Source organism: Sparus aurata, chromosome 9 (assembly GCF_900880675.1).
Source record: "Sparus aurata chromosome 9, fSpaAur1.1, whole genome shotgun sequence".
Taxonomy (NCBI): Eukaryota; Metazoa; Chordata; class Actinopteri; order Spariformes; family Sparidae; genus Sparus; species Sparus aurata.
This window is the reverse complement of record NC_044195.1, coordinates 14,619,256-14,640,635: the sequence shown is the minus strand read 5'-3', so window position 1 is coordinate 14,640,635 and position 21,380 is coordinate 14,619,256. Positions and strand designations below refer to the sequence as shown.

The window sequence follows — 21,380 nt, the reverse complement described above, 5'->3', positions numbered from 1 at the left end:
TAGCAAGAAAAGGCGAGACAAAGACACAGAGATTAAAAAAAATTTCCAGCCACAACTTCCACAACACTGTGAGGTTCACCCTTTATTGCTAAGGATTTATGATGTTGATATCATTAGCTGTATTCTGTGACCGCTGGTAGTACTGCAGACTGTTAAGTGTCACTGTCCACTGATATCATGTACTGAATTGAACCTCACTGCACACTGTTTACTGTCTGCCGACAGTTGCTGCACAGTGGACACTGTTAAGTTTGTGTTCCGTAGTAAAAATGTGTCTGATTGTTAATCTTAGGTGTGATTTATTATGTGCTTATTATTACTAGGAAGCAGAGGATACAACTCATGGAGAACTCTGCTCATGGAGATCCCGAAAAGAGAATAAGTGTTCCTCATATCCAGGATGAGACAACAGGCATGTTTTTTAAACACTGAGGTATAAGCAGATTAAGATAAAGATATGCATATTAATAGGAATTGGAATCATATTGTATCAAATCGTTCCTGATCTATCTATCTATCTATTGTAGCCCATGTATTTAGACGCATATCAGATCATCTTAGAAGGAAGAGACGCACAACCCTAACCCCTAAATTCAACCAGACCCGTGTTCGGCCCTTCTCCGATCTACCATGGCAACGGAACTGATAGGTCTCACTCTAGTCTATGTGTTTACTTCCACTAGCTCTGCTGCGTGGCGTATTTAGTCCGTTGCAGCTCTGGCAGTCTGGACCCTTCGAAGGCTAGGCTTCTATTTCTGCCGGATGCCGGGGCACAGTCCCAAATTCAGCACAGAGCAGACAGGAAGTCAGACACCAAAACAACAACATAACATCCACCCTTCTTCTAATCCTTCAGTTGGGAACACTAACCATTTGTCTGTATGTTAATGTGTTAATAACACATACCTTTAACTGCGGTTGCATGTGATTCTGTAATTATTGAGGAAACTCCTCGGTCTCCCAACTCCAGCTGTCTTGCAGTTGCGGCAGCTGCACTTGAAACACAGCAAGTGCGGGCTGACAGACAACGTAGCACGGAGCAAAACCATAGCAGAGCTGTTCAACAATGTACATGCAACCAGTGGAATTCCCAGGTAATTCCTGGCTGAGCAGTGAAGGACGGCTGTCTCTTTTGTAATAAGTTTTCTGTTAGTCTGACCTGAGGGGTGATAGTGAGTCGTGTTGAGAGGTTAGAGAAGTTGAGCGTCGGGGGGGGGGTTTCAGTAAAAGCAAAGTTGCAGAGGACTTTTATCATGATCTCACACAACAGCTCCTGAAAAGACACTACAATCCGTATAGGTGGCGGACCCTGCCACCTTCTTCGCTTCAAACAGTGTCTGGGGACCTTATTTTCCTCTGAGAACAGTTTGTTTATTAATTCATGGAAAAAAAAAACATTTTTAGTTTGTGTTATTTTCTCAATAATATTGTAAATAATAATATTCTGAGTTTGAATGCCTCTTTAAGATACATAAGTAGGTCTCTACAATACTACATTTTTCTTTGCGCTCCTGCCTGCGTGAGTGTTTGTCTGACATCACGGTTAACAGATGTATGCTCTTTACATTTGTATTGCCAGTTTTTCCTGATCCAAGTTTTATATCACCTGAATTCAGTCCATCTTGTTGATACGTGAGTTTGTAATATCGACAGGTGTTGTGAAGCAACTGGTAGAGCTGTCCCAAACGATTATTTTTCAAACGATTAATCTAGCGATTATTTTTTCGATTAGTCAACTAATCTAACAATTACTTTAACGTTACATGACCAAACAAAAGTAACTGTAACTGTCGTTGTTAACTTATATGAGGAAAAAAATACCACAGTTGTAGGCGGAGCAGCGTCTGTCCTCTTTTCGTCACATTTCTGCCCGAAAAACAGCGTCTGTCACACACCCAAGTGGTTGTGTTGATAGAAATCACCGCGATGGTCAGCCCTCCCGACCGAGACTTTAGTGAACTTTCCCCCAGAAAACAGCCTCCGTCCCCACAAGTGACAGAGTCACGCAGCGACCTGTTTACTGATGGCGATTATGTAATAATGTGATTTAGCGCGAAAAACGTAACTCTTTCACCTTCCAGGATGTTTAGGGGGCCGGGTTCTCAACCACTACACATTATAAACGGTCCGCGGGTTTAGATTGACAGGGGGGACACCTGGGAAACACCCCAATGTCATCATTGTGACAGTACACGTCATGATGATGACGTCGGGGTGTTTCCCGGCCCCCTAAACATCCTAGAAGGTGAAAGAGATACGTTTTTCGCGCTCCTCTTTAGGAGCGGCAGCTCAGCTTTCTATGTGAATTACATGGCGGTTCGTCTTTATTCCAGCTGTGCTTCGCTCTGTGTGAATGACCAACGGCGGAGAATTGACGAACCGCCACTGCGGCGTTAACGCAGCGTCTCTGTGTGAGAGGGGCTATTCTCAGCCTCCGCAGGTACTACCATTTCCTGTTTGGGATGACGCATCGTCGCAAATTATTAATGTCGACGAATTTATGTCGTCAATTACGCCGACTACGTCGACGCGTCGTCCCAGCCCTAGCAACCGGTGACCGGTAACTGACTGAATCACAGCTGCGCTCAATGAGATGGGCACTATCTCCAGCGTTCAGTACCATGCTGAGTCAAGTCTTGTAGACCGGCAGACACCTGCGCCACAATATGGCCACCCAGAGGTGGAACAAAGTCAAAATAAACACACTGATTTGAAAAGCACAGTATGAAATGTGCAAGCTGCTTTTTCAATAAAAGGGAACATCCTCCATATTAAAATGTCTTTTTTCCTTAATCTGCAAGGCCTAACAAAGCACGGCAGGGGAATAAACACAAGCAAAGCCTGACAAAATATGTATACATTGAGACAAAGAAGACATTACTGTCAGAGGATATGAAAACAGACAGACAGGGAGTTAAAATAACAGCAGTACAGGTATTGGTGTGGGGTTAGAGATGGTGGAGATATGATTAGTAGAGTAATGATTATCAAAAGGGAGAAAATATGAAAAAATAATTAAATAAGCATCTGGATGGTGCAGATTGAATTCATTCATCATGAAATCTTTGGGAGGGGAGCTAAGTTGAGTGTCCAATAATGGATATGAGTATGAGCATGTAATGGAAACCCATAATTACACAGACAAATGTAAAATCAGAAAGAGCTGCTATCCAACTGGAGACCTAGCCAGCAGGAATCAGCCTTGAAACGGAATTGGTACAAATGTTTGACCAATGCTCATTTTCTGGGGCTGATGTCAATACAAATATTAGGGAGTAAATTCCAATATCTATATATTGACAGATATATACACTTTTTTTTAAAGTAATGCCTCAAATATGCAAACAGAGATATGTAACAGAGGCAAGATATTTGAACTTCATTATCTACAATTACAACTGTGCACTGAAACAGTAAATTTCAGTGGAAATTTCCATCCATTGTCCGTAACCGCTTATCCTTTTCAGGGTCAGGGAGGAGCTGGAGTTGTTTCAGTGGACATTGCGTGAGCAGCGGTGTACATCCTGAATAACTGGCCAGTTCATCACAGGGCTAACGTGTGGGGACAAGGAACTATTCACACTCACATTCACATATATGGCAAAAACTAAGCAGTTACTCACTGCGAATTCAAGAATGGTAAATAACTCCAAGCATCTTTATAGCCTTATAATCTCTAAAATATATGTCAGCCAACATACAGTATATACGGATATCAATATGAGTCGATAATATCGGCAACTGATATATCAGTCGAGCCCTAATTCTGCGTTATTCTGTATTAAAACCTAATATCTGTAAGTCGCTCTTTCTTGCCTACTTTCTTGCGGTTTCTTTATTCACTGAAAAAGTACATCTTCTAAGCAGGTCAACCAGCCAAGACTGATATATCGCCCTAGAGTGATAAAATCGGCCTATCACAGATATATCAGCATCGGTAGGCTACACATTGTCTGATAAGTGCTGATATGAAGGTATGGCACAAAAGGATGCTGAGGGTAATTGTATAATTAGTGTTCATAATTAATGTTTAAATAAGGAAATGTAGGCTTATACATTCTTTATATGTATGTAATGGTCACATTGTGTATATTTATACTGAGAAAGAGCACTTTGATATTTCAGAGTGTAGGCTATCAGTTGTGGGCAATAAATAAATAAATAAATGAATCCAGAAAAAATAAAAAATAAAAAATGTTTTAAAACGTGGCCATGCAAACACACATCAAATTCATGGTTATCAATTTAGGTAGAACATTAATCTCAAGTTCAATTTAGTTCATAATATATATGTATGTTTCTCTCTCTCCAACATGTGCCGTAAACATTCCAGTTGGAGCCAGCTTTAGCTCCGAATCAAAACATAGGAGGAACTTACCGAAGCAGGAGTTGATAAAGCCGTACCAGCTGCAGCCGCTGCGCCCCAGCAGCCACCTCCCCCGGATACTGGAGGCGAAGCTTAGCGTGGTGCCGAACACGCACACCAGCATGTCGCTCACGCTGATGTTCAGCAGCAGCATGTTCACCGGAGTGCGCAGCTTCTTGAATTTGCAAAACAGAAGCAGCACGATGAAGTTGTTGAGGAAGCCGAAAGTCATAATGAAGCCCAGCACCACGGACAACACGACAAAGCCGGTGGGGGAGAGCTTCCCCCTGCCCGCCGGCGCGTCCACCAGCTCCCGGTCATCGCTCAGGTTGAAGCTGTAATTCAGACCAGCCTGACCAGAAAACATCCTGCTGTCCATTCATCGGAGCCTTTCTTCACTCTGGAGCCGCTTTGGCGGTTGGGGTTGGTCACCTTTCTCACCTGGAAACTTTATGAATAGCGAATTACTGCTCAAATCTGTCTCCATGCTGTTTTGCATCTGGGACACGAGTGCGCTACATGCTCTCTCGCATACATTCCTCCGGCTGATGTTGAGAGCATGTAGCTGCTCACTCGTTTCTAGGAACACGTCACAAAGGCTTTATAAAAAAAAATAAGAAAAATAAAAAACTTAATTAATTAAGTACCACCTGTGACCTGAACGCATCTTTCTCCGTGTTCAGGGCATTTCAGTGAGCGCACGAGCTTCTCTTAAAAACCCCTTAATATTTTAGCAAAGCTGTCATAATTCATCACAGTGTCCACAAGTGAACGTTTCCAAACTAAAGTCTGTTGTTTGCAATCGCCCAGTCAACCAATATGAAGATGAATTGTAATCCGCGCCCTCACAATGGAGCCTCCTGACGGCTGAACAGTGTTGCGTAAAGTGCGCTCTGCTCCGCTGACCAGCATCTTTAAAGGGGACTCTTACGTCACAAGACATTGGGATGACAGGGGCCATGGTGGGAGGTGTGTGTATGTGTGTGTGTGTGTGTGTGTGTGTGTGTGGCGCTCATTAAACTCCACCTTTATTCAATTTAGATTTCTGACAGCAGGGTAATAGTTTGATAGATATGAATGCTGTTTCAAATCACAGAGCTGCTGTGGGCAGGACCATCACACTCAACATAACAATCAGCAAACCTGGGCTGTCACAACCCTGCAATTACTGTGCAATTACCACTAAACTGTACATTAGCCGCACATTTGATCACCTGCGCAATGACGTCCATGCATATCTGTCACTACAACAGGCCTGTATGTCTTACAGAGCAGTGGCTCAATAACAGGCACAGAAGTCGAGAACAGTCTAGCTTGCGTTCTTTAAAATGCCGTTCTTTATCATGATCACAAGCATTAGAAGACTATTTGCGCCTTTTTAGGTTCTAAGTTTTATCTGGAGTTACTTCTAGAACAGGATATGCTAAAAAGAAACACAAGTTTTCTCATAATGTCCAGTGTTGCAGCAGGGTTTCATCCTTCTGTATGAAATGCTCTGTCCTGTCTCTTTAAGGCCTCTCCTCCTGAATACCCAGTATCCTCTGATTGGTCAGCTCACACACTCTTGGCACAGCATATTTTTTTTTTTGCCTGAAAATAAGATAAAATATGTTTTTTTTTAAAGCTCTTGTTTGTAAGATGGTAAAACTGACGCTTTGGGTTTCCCAACTCGTTAGATACTGACACTTTCATATGGTGGTCGACCCGACTTACAATCCCAAAGCGTCAGTATCTGACGAGTTGGGAAACCCAAAGCGTTAGTTTTACCATCTTACAAACAGGAGCTTTAAAGAGGCATCGGTGTTTAGAGTGCATGTAGTGATGTCATCAGTGGTCTCAGTGAAATAAATGAGGAGGCTTTTGTCAAATGGCCAAACAGAAACAGAGGAAATAACACTGCATGTTAAGCAGTCCTGTCTAGAGGTAAAATAAAAGTAAATTAAGAAAACATCCTCAACAATTTGACGACACACGCAGCATTTAGAAAATAGAATGGCACTCAGTCGAGCACATACTTCTGCCAAGGCCCAACGGTCCTCTTTTGTACTCACTCATAGATACTAGCCACCTAAAAATGGCTGTTTTTTTCATAAAGATCCATGCATAATTCCATTAAAAATTTACAAAAATGTAATAAATAAATAAATAAATAAAGCCCTATCTCACAATGTTAAGGAAAGGCAGAAAGTATCCAGCCCCTTATCCGGATCCACAACAAAAGTTGACGGGGTCAACCCATCCTCCATCCAAGTTTTCATATCAATAAACAAACAAACAAACAGACACAGGTGAAAACATAACCTCCTTAGTGAAGGTAGAAATGGCTGCAACATGAGAAAATACTGCTGCCAAAATAAGAAATACAACCAAAAACAGAAAGCTGTTGTTTTTTTTTTGTTCATTTGTGTTTTTTCAATATGCAGCATTTTTGCTGCATTACTGTAACATGTTTAACGATCTTTAATTTCAGGTTCTAATGAACACATTATTTGTTTCTGTTTTGGTGGCCTTTTTTGATTCGCTGTGTCAGAATAGCTGATAATAGCGATGTGCTTTTTTACTGTGACTCGGCTTATCAAATTGACTACCCTGTGATGCCCAACAAATAATAGTTTGCTGTCTCTCAAAACCTGTGATGTGGTGTCACTTGGAAGGAGAGAAAGGGATGTGCTGGGATCAAGAATTGGTGGGTATGATTTTGACTTACTCTGACCCCCCCTTAAACTGACGGAGCACTATAACTTTAGTCAGTAGGCATTAAAATTTAAATGCCGCCCACAGTTTCTAAGTGCTTCATCACTGTGGTAAATACAAATCTCAGGTCTGTGACAATTTTGTAAGATGTAATGTAGGCGCTAACTACAAACAAAATTCATTGCATCAAAACAATGTTGTGTGTTGAAAACTATCATGAAGTAAACGTGTAACGCTGTGATCCTACGATCTCACTGAAGTTACATAGTGCAGAAACAAGTGACAGAGACACCATTCACCCTGGACTCTGTACCATCATCATGATTCTGAAGCTGTAAGTTTAAGGGGAAACGTTAAGTAATGTTGCTTTAAATGAGACATCGTGTTCCCATTCTATTATTTGCGTATTACTAAGAGCACTTCAACCTTCCCTCTTCCTCTCTTCTGATCAGCTCAGTCATATGCTCCTTCCCTCACTTCCACATGTTCCAGAGAACCAGTGGGCGCTTTTACATGTTCTCCCCATTTTAAATAATAGATCACTGTGCTATGAATGCTGTAATAACAGGAAGTGCATTCAAGAAACTGTTAAGAAATGTGTTGGCTGCTGATTACTGTTTCTGTAAAGTCCAGCTTTCTGATAAGGACTGAAATATGTTTGCTGACTATTTTCTCTTTGAAGGAAATAATTCAAAAGCAACCATGAAAGGCGATTTAAAGCAGGACACTATTCAAAAGATGCTTTATCTGTGACATCCACATTCCTTAACAGTCAGCATCTTCTGATTGCATTTTGAAGGGCTTTAAATGCACAATTTGAATATGTTGCAATGAAAAGTGCAGGCGAGGCAGAATATAATGGCACAGCAATGAAACATAAGCTGCTGCAATCACTGAGCCTGAGGCAAACAGATGAATGAATATGATGTCTAGCTCCTATGTGCTGTCAGATGCATTACTGAGTTAAGAAGTTCCTATTTTTACTTTTTATTTTAAAACACCTTCTGGTACATTTGGGTGAGAAGTTGTTCCAGATGACTGACTTTTTCATCTCACACAGCACCAAATGAGCAGTAGTGCTTTGCTGTGCCAAGCTCACTGGAGGACCGTTATAATTTTTATATTCTGAGATGTATCAGTAATGTATTGTTTATTGGTAAAACTGAACAAAATAGAGTCTTGATAGTTGTTTCCCTCTTAAGTCACAGTAGCAGTCATTTCTGTTGTCCTGCAGGCAGTCTGTGCATGTTTTGACATCCCCCTGCGGGTGTATAATTGTGCTTTTATGCCTGTATCTATGCTGTTGTTCCTTAATGTCACTGCTAGGATGTTTTTATAATGTGACAGTCCTGTCAAAGTCCATGCAGTTGCTGTTGTTGTCTAGTTGAGACTAACATCACACTTAGCAGATCATTAACTAGCTTGTTTGGTAACTGAATCAAATGCACTCTTCTCACTGATGGGATACAAAGGATTCATGGTAAAAAAAATAATAATAATAATAAGTGAAAAGGTGCTCAAAAGGTAATAATCAAAGAGCAACCTCCTGAGCTGAAAAATTCGGCTGTATTCACATTGGATCCTGAGTTGCAGCGATAACGCAGGTTTTACTATTCATTTTTAGTGAAGGTTGTCCATTTTTGGCTAGTCCCAAGGGGTTCCTGTTGAAGCAGACATCATCTTCCCGTGGCCAATCACATAGCTGTGTATAGCTAATATCCCAGTTCATGACAACTGGGTGCAGAATTTCTATAGGAATCGCTCACTTCGATTATGATAAAACTTGATTAAAGAGGCACTATAGAGTTTTGGAGAAAAAAATCCAAACTCAGAATTTTAATATTTACAATATTATTGAGGTAATAGGACTCAGAAATGTTTATTTTTTCCAGAACTGAATAAACAATCTGTTCTCAGAGGAAAGTGGGCTCCCCAGAACCCAGTTTGAAGCTAGAAAGGTGGTGGCGTCCGCCAAAACACAAAGTAAAACAGTGTGAATTGTGTTGTCCTGTAAGGTCAGTTGTTTATTCAGTTCATTCAGTCATGAAAACAAAGGTAGTTTGTTTATTTTGTTTGTATCAGCATAGAAAAACTCAATATTAAATAAATACATTTCTTCCCAAACCCAATGAGCAAAAAGTGGTCCAAAATACTTCAAAAAGACGTGTTCTCTGTACATCCAGAAGACGTCCTCAGATTAGCCAGAATTAAAGTTTTTATTACATCTTTTCTAGACGTTGGATAGACGTCTTGTTTTGGATGTTATATGGACGTCATTAAAAGACGTTGTCAAGACATAATTATGAACATCCAAAAGACGTCATTCAAGGAGCCAGAATGAACATTATTAATACACCAGTCCATCGCAGGATCCTTACTGATAGCAGAGGCCGCCACACAAGGTGCCAACTGCACATCAGAAGCAATTTTGGGATTCAGTATCTTGCTCAAGGATACTTCCACATGTAGCTCAGTTCTGCCCCAGAGGATTCTAACCAACGACCTTCCGCTCACTAGTCAACCAGCTCTACCCACTGAGCTACAGCCGCCCCGACAACATTACATGGATTTCCCATGACAGATGATTTTAGACACGACAAGCAGTTATATTATAGCTGAAAAAAACAAAGGACAACAGAATGGCATCCCCCACTCTTACAAACACATTCTCTCTCTCTCTCACACACACACACACACACACACACACTACTTATACCCCCCATGATCACTAATGGCTATCAATTAAACCACTTTAGGAAACTAAGCATTTTGTGGCTCCAGAGCTAGAAAATACCTGTTTGGCAGCTGGTTTGTAATCAAATGTGTGATAATATTTCTTTACGTTTCACTCTGAGAAAGTGTGACTGCCAGGAAAACAGGGAGACACCCAATTATCCTTTGAGTCGATTGTTACTGGAAAATTAGGCTTTTTGACCAAGTATATACTCATATTTAGACATTTATACTCTAGTGGTTTAAATAAAAGAATCAAAGAAATTACTTATACTGTTGGGAAAGAGCAAACGTCTTCATGGTTATGCCCCTCCTTTATTTGATTAATATGCATTTTTTGGTTGTCCTTTTGTTGTTGAGGTCAAACTGTACAAGGACACGACATGTTCACCTGAGGGGGACATCATAAATTCTCACCTCGGCCAACCTTGGCCCATTAACACATAAGACAAGTAAAGCCTGTTCCTATGTTTATACTGTGACATGATTACAGGAGGAGGAGGATTAAAGGAGACCGTCAGCTCACACACTCACTGATTGTCCCATTGGTTTACTCATGGTTTACTCTGCTTCATAATTTTCCCAGAATGCATGTGTGTGTTTGTGTGTGTGTTTGTGTGTGTGTGTGTGTGTGTGTGTGTGTGTGTTTGTGTTTGTCACTATTATATTTATTTACATGGGAACAAGTTGCAAATTACATAAAACTACAGCTTCTGATCACAATCACATGAAATACATACATTTTGTTATTCAGTCTTACAAAAGTAATCATAATACAATTTAAAAGTTTTGGAATCTTTTATGATCATCATGATCATCATTAGCTTATCATATGCTGATGCAACAGCTGACAGGACAATTTCATCAACTAATTCTGGCTGTGATATGGACATCAAGATATTGGTGTAGCAGAACGTCTATTTGCAACTCGGTTTTGTTGTCTATAGACGTCCAGAACCAGGTCAGATTGGGCTATAATCGCAATGTCATTTATCAACAAATTCTGGCTGAGATATGGACGTCCAGATCATGGCCTGGACCAACCGACGTGATATCAACTTGTCTTGGACGTCCATAGATGTTGCTTGCTCAGTGGGAAAACAACATTGTGCAAGTGTCTGCTAGCTTTGAAGGCGGCTTGTTGTCAGGCTTGATTTGGCCTTCATTTTTCTACCACTCCATCTCTTTGCCCATTTTGGGATTAGCCAGGAGTTATGGGGAGTCAGGCACTGCCAAAATGGCAACAGCTGGAGCCACCGCACTGAGCTTCACAGACCTGACAGATCTCACGGGGGATACATGCATGTTGTTATAGGCTTCAGTCTGTGGTTTGAATATAGAAATGAAGAAAAATGTCCTTAATGAGTTCATTTTTTTTCTTTTTAGCCCAAAGCTGCTCGTTTTCAGAGAGATGAAAACATTTAAACTTTAATCACTCCAGACTAGACAGTCTGCACTGTCTACAGCCTCTGATCCTCAGAGGATGCTCTGCTGCTAGTCCTAACACCTCACATGAGCAGGGATTGTAGCATGTGAACTAGTGCTCAGCACACAGCTCAACCAACTGCAGCCATCACTCACACCATTTATTATCTACACCCATTCCCTCTGTGACCTGTCACAATGTCTTCAGTGAAAATGACCTGTTGATGAGAGCAGGAAGCCATACATTGGCTTAGTTTGGTGTGTATGTGTTTGATGATACGTTCATCTTAACACATTGTTTTTCATTTTTGAAGGAGAAATTAAAGTGAAGTTATACTGACCTAGAATAACACGTTATGTGATCCTATGTCAGAATTTAGACATAAGGTGTAGGCATAGAGGAAGTCCTTAAAGGCAATGTGCTTTGTAAGGCAACATATCAAGTAGAAATGTAAATGCCAAACAGTGCTGCTGATATACAGGGCATTTTCAAGATGCTTTTGATATGATTATTGTGTGAACATTACCTGAAATCCATTATCCCTTCCAGATCAAAAGCAAAAATTCCAATCAACATAACCAGCTTTCATCTGGTAGCTTCATCAGGCCAAACAGCGAGTTATCAAAGTCTTTGTAAATAAAATAGCACAACATTGAGTTAATAAAGCACATCAAAGAGATACACTATGATTGATCAACAAAAGGCACATAGGCTCTGTGGACTTTTATTATGCCATAAACTAGATACATTTTCTTTTCTTGTCAAATTATTTGCATTTTTGTTTTTGAAGCCATTTCAAAGCCTCAAGTTTAACTTGAAGCCCATCACCGTGTTTTGTTTTTCTGAGTTGTTTGGACTTGAGTTAATTTGGAGTTGGGGAGGCTATCCTGATTGGATGTGACTTAGAGCTCAAGGAAATGCCGTGGTAGCTACTTGTCAGTCAGACATGACTAAATTGTATTATCATTTTGAAAAAATGAACACTGGTCAATTAAAGAAGACTTGAAACTACCAATCGAGAACATAAACTCATTAGAAAACTTACTATGGCAATGAATCAAGTGAGAAGTGGTATCATTTTCTCATAAGCTGATACTAAACAGACTTCTTATTCACACTAGTTAAGTTACCCACTCCTGGCCATTAAAAAAACTTCTGTGGTGGCTTCACTTTTCAGACAGCAAGTGCTGCTGCCAGACACATCTGTGGTTTGAGCTGAACGATATTATCAGCATGTTAACATGTTCACAGTGATAATACTTACTAACATGCTGAAGCTGAGCAACCACACATTTTCAGTGGTCAACATCTTAGATTGGTGAGTGAGCATCGACAGCAAAACTTTCATCTCAGTCAGATCGTTTGATAGTTGAGACATTTCACTTAAAACCACAAATGCCAACTTGCTTCTGTAGTTAATTTATTAGTTATTGACATTTTAGAGTGCTTTTCGTCATCTCTACAAAATCTCTTTAGTGCACAATCAGTCCTGTTTCACTTACTTAGCAACAAAACCTGTGGGTGTAAATCCTCTTCATCACAATTCACTTGTTTCCTCACATAAACACACACATCCAACTGTTGCCAAGTGGCAGATTACATTTAATCATAACTGTATGCTCTCTTTCCATTGTTCCCTGCTGTTCTGTGAATCAGTTGTGTCCTTTTTTTTCTTTTTTTTTGATGGCGCAGCAGGGCCACAAGTAATGAGACAGAATCTCTGTGGCTGTTTTCATGTTAATCCCCACACTTAACAGCTGTCAGATGGTCTATTACCGAACACCTCCCCTGACATATTGGTTGTTCTGAAAATTATCTCTGAGAGATTTTATCTGCAAATGATATAAGCGCATCAAAACGGGCAGAAGAGAAGCAGATGTGGTGTAATACCTCCTCATAATTAGATTTGGTAAATAATGAAAATGTGTTTTTCTCTGACATTTAATTTGCCTTCATCACTTCTGAGCAAGTTTAAAGCAGTTATCTTGCAATTATGAAATGCAGCCAATCAGTTTATTTTTGTCAGACGGCAGTTGCCTTTTTGCAAACAAGGATGTGTGTCACCACAGAGTTGTTTACTGAGATAACTGGTCTTTCTTTCTCTAGTGTGACTCAAAGTGGACAGTGGCTTGCCAGAAGGAAGTGGTCAATGAGCTTTACTGTTCAAGGCAAACAACTGGATTATTCACAGCTGTGTGCTCATATCAGTACCTTCTGCAAAATCTATAATTACAAAGGCTGCCAAGAAATGTATTGAGTTGATTGCATTATGACAGTCCTCAGCCCATATTTATGAAAATGCCCTTTGGACGCATGCAGAATCTGTGTGTGGATCTACAACCTGCCTGCAAATTATCAATGTACTGCATACTAAGCTCAGCAGTAGGCTGGTGGGATTGCAGTGTGTTTTAGCTACCAAACTGACTTCTGAGAGAACTGACGTGTTGTTAGATTTTACTATCCTTCTTACAAAATGTGTTTGCACACATGGTTAGTAACATGATACATGAAACAGACAATATGTGTGAAACCTGACATTGTGATCTGAATATTTCTGTTGTGTAATAGTGTAGTTTCTGTCTCTGTCAGTTCGGCTTCAACAGAAAACAACAGAGCTGAAGGGAATTTTGTTTGTGGTGCTCACTGGACTGAAAAATTCAAATTAATCAAGACTGAGACACTGTCGTCACGCGACCGGTACATCCTGTTTAACAATATTTTTTTAAGACAAATTAGGCAAGGTTTCTCTATTAGCATTACAGTAATAATCTCAGGTGAACTGTAAGCCTTGACATTTTTATCTATAAATTATCTATCATGTCCTTGACACTGCTGTTTTGACCCTGTCTTGGCTGGGTCTCACTTATAAAGGAGATTTTTATCTCAAAATAACTTCCTAGTTAAATAAATGGCACCTAAATGGAAATGTAATATATGACATATTGGCCCTATATCAAGAGTGAGACTGCTATATACATTACCTATAAGGTAATGTGTGAATATCCCATACATGCATAATCTGGTTGAATGAATATATAGGTTTATAACATATATGAAATACCTATAGTATACATTGTATGTGAACATGTATACAAAATATGAGTTTTTATATGGTTACATAAGCTATGCCCATACATGTTAACAATATATATGTAATTCACATATGTAAAGACATAAGTTTATAACATGAAATACCCATAGTAAAAAGTATAGTAAAGTAAAGTATTTGTTCAAATATTAAGAGAAGAAATATTGTAGCATGTTGGGGATTGATGGGTGGAGCTTCCTAGGATGCTTTGAGACAATGGCTTAGAGGCCATAAGCCAAAGTAAACTGTGTTTAAATGTGTTCTAAGTCAACACAAATTAGACCTATTATGTTGTAATTAGTGTTGCTGTTCCTCACATGTGTTTCTAATAGATTACACTTTCTCTGTGAAACATTTTCAGGTCAAGAAATACACTTACGTCCTGTATTTCCTGCACATATATGTTTTAACTTAATATTCTTAAATCACATATGTTATGTAACTGTATGGGGCAGACTGCTAACAATTTCTTAAATAGTTGAGGCTGACATAAATGTATTTAGTTTTCCGAGTTTTCAGTCAAATACTACAAACAAACTAAATGATCGATCTGATGGTGGTGCTTGATGAAAAACTCAGATGCTCACCAAAGTCATTTGAACCGGTGTTGAGGGGAACATCACTGTGCATACCACATTTCATGGAAATCCAGAGAAAACTTGCTATCTTTCACCTAAAATTGAGGGCCATATGCAAACGTTTGTCCCTGAGCATCAAGTAGATGAAATGTTTTACAGGATGCTTGAAAATGCTTACTTGCTGTTGGCTCTATGTAAAGTAACCAGATCAAAAACATTCTCATCTGCTTAGTGTAGCAACATTTTTTAACCTTACCTGTTAAAACTTGTAATGTTCCTACTGGCCTGTTTGTGAATGTTTCTGACAGTGTAATCCCTGTTACAAGCACACCGTGTGGCCTGCAACTGCACAGCATACTTTTAATGCATGTTTGATTAGGTTTTAAAATCTATTCGCACCTATTCTGGAGTGTTATAAATCTGAAGAGAGGGAAGAGATGAAATGATCTGTTTATATACTGTGTTGGTTCAGGTGGGCACTGTGGATTATAGCAATGTTTAGACATCATTCCAGTGCCTCATACAGTAAATCTCAGGGCTATGCATTTGTTTGTGTTAGCAAAGTCACCAACTGATGCATTTTAACTCAAATGGGCGGTAAACTGGAAGAACGTTTATGCAGTTTGTTCACGTCCTTCAATTTATTTATTTATCATTTTGCTTTCCTGCATTAGATATTATGCATGCACAAGTAACGAGGATGCAATGCTGTTAAGCTGCTGGCTTCTGAGGCTTCAAAACAATCATTTCGTAACTGACAAAATTGACACCCCTGTTGGAGAAGGTAATTCAAAGTGAAATCTACCCTTCACTTGTGAATAGATTGTTAGTACAACTCAAGATGCGGTTGATCACCGTAATTAACAGAGGCTGATTAACTGAGAGGCTGGGTGTCATCTACAAGGGGTCATTAATAAGTTCATGGCCTTAGGTAGACAGAGATGATCTACACAGCTATCTGTGTGGCAGCTCAACTCTTTAAGTGAATATGCAGAAAGTTTGAAGTTAATAGGTTTTTTGGTGCTTATGATTCAGAGAGTTGAAAAGGGCAATCAGCACTGTCTGAGAACATTTACAAGTCCACAGTGGTGATGGCTGCCATCCAAAGAGTGCAGATTTGAACATGTCTGCCCTATTCACCTGATTTGACACTGTCATACAGCTACCTCTCAACCAAGATGAGGAAGGAGCTGTTGGACAGTAGTGGAGATGTTACTGCTGCTGTGGACCACATTCTGGAATTCCAAGACGCCGTCTTGAAGGCATCTATATGCTCCATGACGCCGGACTGGGTGTGTAAAACTTATCAGTCACCTCAGCCTATTTAAAGCCAAATAGTATGGACGGTATGAGCAGTTTTAGTTTTAAATGGTTCATTTTTTGCATTCAGAGGTGGTGTGTGTTCCTGTTTTTCATAAGATCTGTATTGATTTATATACACTGCATACTCAGAGCACTGATAGGGTACTCATGTTGGAAAAAAACTGGGCACAAGAGCCCTCTTGGATGTCCCCTTGCTAGATAAAACATGACAAAGTGTCCTCTGTGTTGCCTTAGTGTGCAAATAAACACAATAGAACCTTCTCCAGTTGAAAAAAGAAATTATGTCGAGTATGTGAGGATGCATCACTCCTTGCACTGATCAGCAAACATTGTGATAATGCATTAATCTGCGTGGATATTTTTTTAGATATAAAAAAATCTCAAGTCTCTAATTTTAGGTTCTTAAATATAAATATTTTCTGGTGTTTTTATGGCTGTTTGACAGTAAACAAAATATATTTGGGTTGTATATAGAAAACACATTAGAAGATTTTATCCTGGGCTTTGGGAAACAGATCAACGTTTTTCACCATCATATGACATTCTCTAGACCAAACAACTTCCCAATTAATTGAGAAAATAGTTGACCAATTAATCGACAATGAAAGCGATCATTAGTTTTAGTCCTCTGTGAGGTAATTATGATGTCTTGATATCTTCACTTTGTTTAATATGAGAATAAAAATGTTCTTCTTGCAGCTCTACTGCAGAAAACTGCTGCCTCTTATTTTCAGATCTCAGTGGTTAAGGTTGTTGAGATTTAATGTGCTCCTACTCATCAGCTGCTCTTAATGAGTGTTCAGTGAGTTAAGTGACTCACATCACTTATTTTCTTATTTTCTGCTTCACCAGGGCACTGACTGAAAGAGCTGTCAGTTAAGGCTTGAGACATCGGCGACAACATAAACTGATCATCCATTAATTTAACATAAAAAACAACTAACAGGGGTAGCACTCGGTGGGCAAGGGTTTTTGGGTTGGTTCTGCGTGTCATGCAGCATACATATGAATGCCAGGACTGAAGGATTCCCAGCAGAACATTGCATCGAGATAATCAATGTAATCCTCTTCGCCCTTTCCCCTTCAGTGATGTGGCTTATCCATGTATACATGATAAAAGCCTGGTCCACAAATGTACATCATGTAAAATCAAAATCAGACTTTGAAACAAACTTCAAAATGCAAACGATGCAAAGAGCAACTGCTGCACCATGGTCTTGTATTGTATGCAGGCAAAAGAAGTCCAATGTCAATGTTTTTCTGGTTTTCATGGTTTATTTTTCCAAAAAGCAAGAAAGCAAGCACACAAAGAACAAAAGAACCCTGCATGCCTCTCCTGCTCTGGTGAACAACCCCACCCAGGTCCTCCACCTATCCTTCTTTTTTTAATTATTTTTTTTTTATTATCTTTTTCTTTCAGTTAACAAACAGACAACGGAAAACACATTACAAAAGTAATCAGTAAAGTAAAATAAATAAACAAATATAAAAAGTAAATAAATAATAGTAACAATAATAATAATAAAATAATTACTTAAGGTTTCAATCAGAGGATACATCTTCAAAAAAAAAAAAGTATATGCAGTTGGTACCATAGCAAAAAACACATAAGTACCCACTCACCATTGCATATGCCTGTATTCACAAACAAAAGCAATGTATAGTTCATTGCAAGTATACAGAATAGGTGAGACGAAATATATATAATATCTATGAGAAACACATTTTACAAATCATTAGAGATATTATTTGTTATATATCTTACCCATTTTTCCCATCTTTTGTCAAATATGCACTTGATTTCTAATTCTCATTGTTATTTTTTCCATTACGTATATGTCATTTACAAGATCCTTCCATTTGAAATTACTTAAGTTATCATCTTTTAACCAATTTCTTGTTATTTGTTTAATTAGTGCTACTCTTATTATTAAAAATAAATATATATCATTCTTCCTAATGTTTTCTGGAAGCTTTCCAAGTAGTAAAACTAATGGATTTTTATTTACAGAGAGTCCAAGGATATTTGACAGTTCTCTAACAGAGTTTTTCCAAAAACCACCTAAAACTGTACATGACCAGAATACATGACTGTGGTGGGCTATTTGTTCCCCACATTTCCTCCAGCAGCTTGAGGTTACATTACTTTTATATTTACTTTGGATTTGGGGTGTCCTAAAATATCGATTTATAATCTTCCATGCAAATTCTTTCCAGCAGTTTGAATTAGTTGTTTCATGTATGCTTTTACACATTTGTTCCCAATCTACTGGTGAGATATTGCAGGGAATTTCAATTTCCCATTTGTTTTTTACATTAAGATCCATTTGTTTATCTTGATAATTACCTTTTATTATTCTAACTAATTTAGTTACGAGTTTTGTTTCAGTACCACAGTCATACATCCTGAGCATGCATTTTACTAAGGGGTTTATTTCTGGAATAGATTTCTTTTTCACAACATCAAGAAGATAACTCCTCACTTGGAAGAATCGAAATAAATGAGACTTGGGTAAACCATATTGTAACAACACCTATCCTTCTACCTGTAAAACCTAGGGTGCCCACGGTGTTACCCAAATGACATACCAAAACAAAGAAAGAAAAAGTAGAACTCATCTAACTAATAAACTCTAATCCAAATAAAATAAAATAAAAAAATAAAACATCTAGAATATTCAAACAAAAACATAAAAGTTATTAGCAAAAATAATTAATAACAACAAATGGCTTCAATGCCTAAAAACATTTGATTAGATGTGTGATTGACATGAAATGGACACCAAGAGCCCTTTTTTTTCTTTTCTTTCATCTATCTTTTCTTTCTTTCTTTCTTCCTTTCTTTCTTTCTTTCGTTCAAGTGTTTGTTCTTTCGTATGTACGTTTGTTCATTCGTTCTTTTTTTCTTCTTTGCGAAACAGAATGAGAATGATGAAGTTTTTATCGCCTACATTGCCTGTAAGTACACACATTTTTTTTTTTTTTTAAAAACGTCTTTCTTTCTTTCTTTCTTTCTTTCTATAATCAATCCTACATTATTGAAGCCTCACATTTTCTTACATGCTCTGGAGTCTGGAGTACATTTATTTTGGTACAGTCCAATTCCAGCAGCGACAATGTCATTATCATCGAGTCCTAAAGTCGACGTCTCTCTGGTTGTCTTATTTTGAATAACACCGGCAGCAAACTACAGTAAATGCTTAGCAAACAAACCACACCATTCAAAAACCTTTAGGAGCCAAACAGCTCACAGTGGTTGACATGGGAAAATCAACAAGGTGTTCAAGGGTTAGGTTACTACTGCACTGTGGAAAGTTTCGTGAGGTGGAATGAATGAGCCATTGTGTCAATGTTGGAAGTAAATTATTCCTCAACATTAATGATACGCCTTCATGAGGATAGATACAACCAAAGCATCCTGTACATCTACAAATGTCGACTGTCTTGGTAAATTTAAATAGTTAGAACAAAACGAGTATTGTTGTCATCAGAGGCTCGCCAAATCCAATGAACGTCACACGGTCCCTGCAGGAACAGTCAGGCTGCTAAATCGAGCAGTGACTAATCGCTCATCTATTCCTCGGCCCAATTGAGCGGAGCGAACTCCAACATGTGTGCATTTGTGCTACGCTAAAATTAGCAGCTGTTTTAGTTCCCCGGCACTTACCCGAAGATACATGTGGGGGATGTTGTTTTTTTTAGCGGCCTCAATCAACGAAAGTACAAATACGCGGTCAGTTTAGTAGCTCGCTTGCTAGCTAGCTGTAGCTAAGAGCTAATGTGGTGCTAACGGCTAACCCTTTGGGCTCTCAGTGTTATTTGTTATTGAGGCGTTGTCGCAGTTTGTAAACGTATCTTTGAGTTATCCGTTTCGTAAGAGGCAACGATGTGCTGCGGTTGATAGATTTATTTACCTTGTCGGGGTTGAATGGCGCTGATAAATAAGTTTATATGTAGTTGTGAATGTTGACACTCCGCAGTGTAGCTGCCCACCTGATAGCTACCTGTTTGTACCCTGCTAGCCACGTAAACTGCTCCTGCTTGGTGTTGACGTAGCAGGAGCAGCTAGCTTGCCAGATCTGTCAAGCTGGTTATTTTTCAGGAGCAGCTATCTTGCCAGTCCTGTCAAGCTGGTTATTTTGCATGGGAACTTGGTGTAGCACGTCACTTGCAGACTGTCTAATAAATAAGACTAAGACACCCTGAAGACCGAACTCAATCGTAGACATGAACAACTGTGACTCAGAATGCTATAGCTGGACTTAAACGTTTGGCTCGTTGGTTTCCTGGTCCTGTTGCATTGAGCGGATGATGAAGCGGGTCATCTGGCTGATATCAGGATTAACGCTAAACAGAAGGATGATGAAGCTACTTTTTGCCCTCGCTTTGATCGCCTACATTGCCTGTAAGTACACACGTTTGTGTAATTAAATGTATCTCGCCTACACCTGTTACATCCAAACTGTAAACTCGTATGGTGAGTTGTCACCCCAGGTTACACTTAAGTTGGAAGAGTGGTTGGACATAAGTGAGAATCAGGTCACTGAGTCACTACTGACACAGTCAGACATAATGTGGATGTCTGCAAAATGGATATGGGCTGTTTATTTTTTTATATCATATTTGTGTATTCACTCATCTTCTTTGGGGTCCTCTTTACTTTTGGACAGAGACAGATTTATGTGATCTAGTTTTAGGTTTTTATTTTTTGTTCACTGAATTAGTTTCCAGAAAGTTAAAGCAATTGCATTTACTTTTGAGATAATACATCTGGGCAATTTTCATATTTGTCATGATATGAGACAGTATATCTTAGTCATAGGCTTTGTATATCGTTAATTGTGATATGGTATATGTATTTTGCTTTCCTGGTTTGAAAGGCTGCTCCGCAGAAAAGTGATGTAATTTTCTGAACTTACTTTACACATTACTGATAATTATTTGGGTCAAATAATCTCATCGTGTTGATATGCTGTGAATGGTCCAACACTCATCCAAATAATATCGGCGCATTATCAATTTTGAGGCATTTTGTCAAAATGATTATTGTTATTTGGTTTTAATGTACAGTCCTAGCATTTATGAAGTGCTATTGGGTAGATTCCAAAAATATTGAATAGATAACCTGTACAACGATATAGCCATAAAAATATTGTGATATTATAGCCCAGC

At 39.0% G+C, this 21,380-nt stretch overlaps 2 protein-coding genes across 4 annotated transcripts in view; one reads left to right on the top strand and one right to left on the bottom strand.

Annotated features, from left to right (window-relative positions):
- LOC115587793 (vertebrate ancient opsin-like) overlaps positions 1-5,239 on the bottom strand; it is a 44,251-nt gene extending 39,012 nt beyond the window's left edge. Inside the window, exon 1 of the mRNA XM_030427789.1 lies at positions 4,379-5,239. Coding sequence (XP_030283649.1) covers positions 4,379-4,745 — 367 coding nt within the window. The 5' untranslated portion in view covers positions 4,746-5,239. The remainder of the gene's footprint in view (positions 1-4,378) is intronic.
- Positions 5,240-19,125: 13,886 nt separating this feature from the next.
- The window catches only part of uxs1 (UDP-glucuronate decarboxylase 1), a 33,921-nt gene continuing 31,666 nt past the window's right edge, over positions 19,126-21,380 (top strand). Inside the window, exons 1-2 of one of the 3 annotated variants that reach the window (XM_030428641.1) lie at positions 19,711-20,285; positions 20,329-20,613. In XM_030428641.1, coding sequence (XP_030284501.1) covers positions 20,517-20,613 — 97 coding nt within the window. In that variant the 5' untranslated portion in view covers positions 19,711-20,285; positions 20,329-20,516. Of the gene's footprint in view, positions 19,167-19,710; positions 20,286-20,328; positions 20,614-21,380 lie in introns of those variants that run through there. The other 2 variants (XM_030428642.1, XM_030428640.1) reach the window with 2 other exon arrangements.